The sequence below is a fragment of the Galdieria sulphuraria genome (assembly GCF_000341285.1).
Source record: "Galdieria sulphuraria unplaced genomic scaffold scaf_159, whole genome shotgun sequence".
In the NCBI taxonomy this organism is placed as follows: Eukaryota; Rhodophyta; class Bangiophyceae; order Galdieriales; family Galdieriaceae; genus Galdieria; species Galdieria sulphuraria.
In genome coordinates, this window is record NW_005178316.1 from 1 (window position 1) to 6,830 (window position 6,830).

The 6,830-nt window shown below is 35.7% G+C and overlaps 2 protein-coding genes across 3 annotated transcripts; both read right to left on the reverse strand.

Annotated features, from left to right (window-relative positions):
• Gasu_63170 (archaeal ATPase) lies at nucleotides 1–1,930 on the reverse strand (the record flags this gene model as incomplete). Of its 2 annotated transcripts, XM_005702492.2 has the most annotated exons (3): nucleotides 1,244–1,930; nucleotides 1,162–1,194; nucleotides 1–1,112 (listed from the first exon to the last, which is right to left on the reverse strand). In XM_005702492.2, coding segments are annotated over exons 2-3 (1,132 nt in total), but the record flags the coding sequence as incomplete, so codon positions are not given. The 2 variants fall into 2 exon arrangements, with proteins under 2 accessions (XP_005702549.1, XP_005702548.1); XM_005702491.2 differs by having other exon boundaries at nucleotides 1–1,223; nucleotides 1,600–1,800.
• Nucleotides 1,931–1,957: 27 nt separating this feature from the next.
• On the reverse strand, nucleotides 1,958–4,170 carry Gasu_63180 (aldehyde dehydrogenase (NAD+)). Its single transcript, XM_005702493.1, has 3 exons — nucleotides 3,640–4,170; nucleotides 3,262–3,579; nucleotides 1,958–3,200 (listed from the first exon to the last, which is right to left on the reverse strand). Exons 1-3 carry the CDS (start codon nucleotides 4,021–4,023, stop codon nucleotides 2,475–2,477), a joined length of 1,428 nt encoding a protein of 475 aa, XP_005702550.1. The 5' UTR covers nucleotides 4,024–4,170; the 3' UTR covers nucleotides 1,958–2,474.
• Between the last annotated feature and the right edge of the window lie 2,660 nt (nucleotides 4,171–6,830).

A 6,830-nucleotide genomic window follows, 5' to 3' on the forward strand; every position in this document is an offset into this window, starting at 1 on the left:
CAAGTAAATCTAATCCAAAATCCCAAAAAGTAGGATTATGAGAAACATGAAATGCTCTTTCAAGTCCATTCAATATTTCTTCGTCAATCAGCATTTGGACATCTCTTTCACAAAGAATAACAAGTTCACAATTATCAGGTACTTTGAACAAATCACCTCCAATAAACATTCCACTGGAGTAACAACGACTCTGATTACCCAACTCATTAGAAACATTCAATGATAACTTTGTACTAACGATAATAAGCATACAATGATGATAATCCATTGCACTGGATAAGACTTGATCATAAACAGGATCTAAAAATTTCTTGGCTTCATCTATAATATCTGACCAGCCAATTCCTTCCGACTTCCAACGTCCTTTACATGCAACTCCAACAGTAAGAACTTTGGGTTCCACAGGAGATTGTAATTGGAATATAATATCAGGACTATGAGAAGTAGCGTCCAAAGGAATGTAAATAGTCTCTAAATAAAGTGTCTCTCGAATAATCTTATTCCATTCACTATTGGCAAAAGTTCGTCGACTCTTGTTCGATTCACTTTTTGTTTCTCTAGAACTAACAACAGACTTGATATAGTGAATAGGTGATATTGTACTCATTGGAAGTTTCATTTGTTTCCATATCGGAGACAATTGACACAACAATTCCCTCAACTCATTTCGATTCTTTGAAGACAACATCAAAACTAGTCGTAAAGCAACAATTCCTTCAAATACACGACACTTTGAATAGAAGAAACAATCTACTGGTTCTACATCAAGTGATTCGAGAAGTATCTTTTCCAAAGAAGAGATGGAAGGGTCGTTCTTGAAGATTCCAACAAATACTTTTGGAATAAGAATTTGGAAAGTATTCTGATCAATAGGATATCGATATAGTCCCATTTCAGTGACGACATCAAATAAAAAGGACTCCGAGGACAATATATCATCTACTTTAAACGGTATACGATAAAGTGCCATCATCAAAAGTAAATCAAAAACACTTTTTCTATCTTCGTCCAAATTCAATATTCGTTCCACAAATGGTTCAGCACAAATTCTTCGGAAATCGTAGTCATTCATACACGTCAAACATTCTTCTTTCGATATGAAAGGCTGGTTTCTTGCTATTATATAATTCAAAAGCATATTCACAGCACGAGTCAACAAACCNGGAACTCCACCTGTACATTCCAATAACGAATCTGCCAATTCATTTACTGAAAATGAAGAACTACATAAGACATTACAAACCGGAACTTGAGTAGGTGTTTCAAGAAGAGTCTTTTCAAGGAATTCAACGATACTGGAAGCGTCCAAAGGTGATAAAGAAATAAAATGTAGTATGACTTTTGATAATCAAACAGCTACTTAATGCTTCAAACTTAAACCCTTGCTTTTCCCAACAACAATAAAAAACAAGTCGGGTTCTTTACACAAACTCCGAATAATACCGAAAAAGTTGTTGTATGGTCGAACTATACGTTTGTCATTCTTTTCTAGTTCAAAAAAGTTCCCTTTATATCCAAAACACCAATTTCATATCAAAAGCTAACAGAAGATATTGATCAGAAAAAATGTTGAGGACTGAGCGAAGTTTTCTTAACTACCTTATAGGGCCGTTTACGGCATTCTTTGAAGGCATTTTTTCATCCTCTGGTTCTTGTCCAACAGAAGTGTAAGATGCTCCTATCAGTCGGAAGTTGAAGCCCACTTCAGGTTTCGATTTTCCTCGATGGGTCGTGTGACCTCTAACTTCCTTAGACCAACATAAAGCAACGAAGCCCTTTTCAGCTTCTCCAAAAAGGTTCTCCTTGAAGGGTCCGAAGCAAGAGTCGATAGAAAAGTTTCGCCAAACCTTCGCACCAACTCCAAATAGGTTTAACAAAACGTGGTTTTGCCAGAAACGAACATTTGATAAGGAAACGGGATGGTCAAGCGATAGTTGTGACTACTTGTTATAACCCTGAGTTATTTTTGACTTTTATGTAGATCATAGAGTATTTTTGTCACTTGAAAAACATCACTTCCGCTGTCTACTACAACAGACTCAAACTTGTCAAGAAAATCCCACTTTTCACTCCGACTCTTTCTCGTTTTCAGAAAAGTAAAAGTAAATAAAAGATTGACTGTTCTCCGTTAACAATAACAACAAGGAAAACAGTAAAGGTACAAATGCAACTTCTCACTGCCAACTGATGACTATGCCATAACCTTTAGGGCTTGGACCGAGGTGACTTGAACTGCAGGTTGATAGGAACAATGGAACCTTTAACCATCGGAAAAGTAGCAAGTTGAAGAATTTGTATCTTGTTCAACATCTGGACTATTTATGGAACGAACAACAACAACAACAAAATGAAGCCAAAGCACAAATTTGGTAAAACAACGACATGATGGATTGAAAGGCAATGACGAAGCTGATAGAGTGAGTAGCAACTCTAGGCACTCATCAAAGGAGGCAAGTCGAGATAATGTTTAAATGTCATATCTTTTGACGTGTCAGCATACCAAGTAACCAATTCTTTCTACTAGTAGTAGGTGGATAACGTATACCAACAAGTGGTTCCATTCGAAAGTTTCTTTTCAAAATGGCTCTGGCATGAGAAAATACTTGAACAGAATATTTTCCGTGGTAAACTCCTATTCCACTCTTTCCAATTCCACCAAAAGGAAGCCAGGAAGACATTACATGAGAGATGACTTCGTTGATAGAAACTCCTCCAGAAGCGACTCTCTCCATCACTTGCTCATCCACTAGTGAGTCATTGGAAAAGATATACAATACCAAAGGTTGCTCTAGCACAGGAGTGTTCACTATCCAATGACACGCCTGTTCCAATGATTCGTAAGGCATAATAGGTAATATAGGACCGAATATTTCTTCCTTCATTAGACAATCATCTAAAGAAGATACAACTACAATACTAGGCTCTATAAAAAGTTCATCTCTATTTTGTTGTTTCCCACCATACACAATTTGACCCCGAGTATTGTTCAACAAATCAACTAGACGATCAAAATGAGTTGTATTCACTATACGAGAATAATCGCTGGAATATTGAATATCTTCTCCATAAAATTCGTTCCAAGCAGATTTTATATATTCAATGAGCTCCATCAACATCGACAGAGGGCATAGGGCATAGTCTACAGAAACACATAACTGACCACAGTTCAAAGTCTTTGCCCAGGCAATCATTCTGGCAGTCTGGTCATCATCATATAAAATAGCATTCATGATATATAATCAGGTGCCTACTTCCTCTTACCTTTTGCAAATCACAACTCTTATCAATAACTGCAGGTGACTTTCCTCCCAATTCCAAGGTAACAGGAGTGAGATGCCTGGCAGCTGCTTCCATTACTTTACGTGCTATAGAAGCTCCTCCTGTATAAAAAATGTGATTCCACTCCAACTCTAACAAAGCGGCACCCACTTCAGGACCACCAACAATAGCTTTGTAACAGTCGACATCCAAATATTGTGAAATAAGGGCTTCCAATAAGTGTGCAGTGTTGGGAGCTTGTTCAGAGGGTTTCAACAGCACAGTGTTTCCTGCAGCAATGGCACCAAAAAGAGGCTGTAACTATTTACACTTGGTCAATCCAATAGTAATGTACCCCATTCTATCTCCACTTTTACTTACAGTAAGAACTATGGGAACATTCCACGCTCCAAATATCAATACAGTACCTAATGGCTCCAGTCGCACTTCCTGCGAGTCAAAAGCAAAAGCAGGGTCTCTCACATAGTCTAGCAGCCATCCAGTTCCTTTTCTTTCTGTTTTTAGATATTTTCTCAAGTTTTTCTTGATATCTTTTAAATCGTTAATGGCTGTGGTGATTTCCAAGGCTGTCTGACTGGGAGGTCTCTTCAAATCCTTGTAAACTGCTGAACAAAGAGCTTCTTCTTGTTCTTTCAACAATAAAGCCAATTGCTGGAGTTGACTTTCACGAAAGGCTATATTTCTAGCTTTGGGAATAGCGGTTTTAAGTTGCTTGTGCAAGTCGACGTAGACTGAATCTGCCATGAATAATTGAGATATTTATGTGGGAGACATGATGACGAAATAATTTACAGATCGTCATGATGATGTGCTTGTATATGCAATGTGTTTCTGACAATAATATTCAAAGACAATCTCAAAATGATGACTCATTGTCAAACTATGCGATCGATAGTTACAAAAGTAAGTATAAAAATTCTACTTTCCATCTCCCTAAACAGTAACATATACAGGTATATAGGATTCTATCTCCAAAACCTTTTCTTTGCTGTCCAATGTTGCTCTAGATTTGATTACTTTAATGGAAACATTTGCAAGTATCTTTTCCAAAAACTGTTGACAAGAAATATAATGCAAATCTCTTATTAGCCTTGTTTCCAACGAATAGAATCGAAAACAGAATTGCCAAACAATTCTTTCCAATGAGCTATCTGTCGATACAATTGACGAGCACCTTATTTTTGCTATTTCCTTTTCCTGATGAGGTATTAAAGACGAGTTAGAATCTTCAAATTATTTTCATGTCATACAATCCACACAAATGATGGAAGCATTGGATATTCTCAGTCGCCAACAAATTCTCTATATAAACTACATATTCGCTCTCGATAAGAATAGTCATTGCTATCAATTAATTTCCAGGACTTTATCCAATTCATCTGAAAGAAACACTTAAAAATGGAATAAACTCGAAAAAGGAAGTCATCTGTAAATCTTTAATGGGCATTGAATAAACTCCCTTTTATGTTCCGATATATGTAAAACAGATATCTTCACAATCTTTATTTCATTCACAACTCAATAAGCCATTCTAAGCACACAAAGATCAGTCTATACTAGAAATGAGCCAGTTGGCATTCCTTCAAAACAAATAAACTGAATGGCTTTCCATTTCATCTTATTGACTTTTGTTGTTCCTAAAGATGGTGGTCTGTGAGTATTCAAAATGTCATTCAAGCCCAAATGAGACACATGTAAAAAGAAATCATACTCAATACAAGGATTCAACCTTTCGAATGGTGAATCGTTTTTATCTTCCTATTGAATATAGAAATTGATCGAAAACAATATAATATACAATGTTGTTGCTTTGAAATGTCAATCTTTATCATGATATCTTTCTATAAACACTATTGGCAAATAGGTAACTGAGGAGTTTTATGATTTAAAAAATCCACAAATCAACATTCTGCAAAGCTTCCCCTACTTTTGTAGCAGTTTTGAGATAGTTATTATGGTGGTTTCTTTTCATCGCTACTCGACGATATCTTTTATTACCTCGACACTTGAACTTTATTTTGGACTCAATCCTTAAAGTTGGATCATTTAATATATGCACATGTTTCTTAAGGATAGATGGAAATAGTTGGTTGCACTTAAAGGCTTCCTTTTTGTACTTATGAGTGAATGGATCCTCTCACTCATGATGCGTTAAGCCTGTCCTTGAAAAACCTCACAATCATCCAATGAAATATATGAGACATGTTGAAGAGAAGCATTCTTCATGCAATCATGATCCGTTGTATTGAAATGAAACAACCTAACCATATTACATATCTATATTCATCAAAAACGAAATGTTTTGGCCACTTGACATTCTCCACCTCCTTTTTCTGTTTCTCATGGACTTTGAAAAGATTTTATAGTATCTTGGAAATATACAAAGGTTTCTTTTAAGCTATTGGATCTTTAAAGAAGAATCTCATGAGATTGAGGGTTGACAGCATATCTTTATCGAGACTTTTCTCATAGGAAGAATTGCACTCATTGACAAAATATTATCTTCTCAACAACTAGAAATGCTCAATATTTTATCAGCTGGAAGCACTTTGAGAAACTTGGTAAGAGTGAAAACTATCTGTGCAAATCTTTCAAAAGTTGAAAAATTGCCTTCTTCTTCATTTTACTCTGTATTACCAATAACCGAGACAAAGGCTTGATTTCATAACTCTAGTGCAAATTGGACAAATGCTTTCCATTCTGTTAAAATTTGTGTTCTAGTTTCAACCAACGTTACTAGAAAAACCTTTACTTGACATTCTATTTTTAAGTTGTCACAGAATGAACAGCGTTGAAAGAGAAGGTCACGAAATTCTTGAAGTGTGCACTGTGTGCTTTATTCAAATTACCCAAATCCTCAAAAGACTCTGAATTCAAATGGCCTTTTCAAGTGCCACTTTTTTTTAGTTATCAGGTCAATGAAGATGAAATCAAAAGTCCAAGTTAGTTCAATCTTGTAAGTTTATCAGCAAGTTTTCTTCAATTTATCCAACTCGGTTCAATGAAAGACAATAAAATTTTATACAAGGATGGCAATCGCAAAAATAGTACTATTTAAAGCACTGGAAAGATCAAGGTATTCATCTTGAGAAATTGCCTATCAATGGCTATAATGTATTTCCCTTGTGAACGTTTGATTGTCAAGAATCATTCGAATCTGAAGAAAAGTTCTACACTTGCCAAACAAGCTTGCGTGATCGAGGTTCTTCTCTATTGCAAGTGTGGCTTGGCTGATGCTTTTTTTTATGAAAATTTTCCACATATGTTCCATTGAAATAGTTTAATTGATTTTGTGTCCCCTTAGTTGTAATACTTTGGAATCTTGGACTGTGTATGTCTCACTGTCCAATCGTTAGCCTCGAGTTACTTGAGAAAATCTTAAACACGAGAATCCATTTGAGATAAGAAGTTCTTTTATTAAAAATTGAAGTAGTTTTGATTTTGAAGAGCAGTTCTTTGGTTGTAAAGTCAATAGCTATCAAAGTTGGTTGAATTTCTTTTGATTCATTAGTTGTTCCTTACTGTCTGGAAGAGGTTGAGAAGATATTACG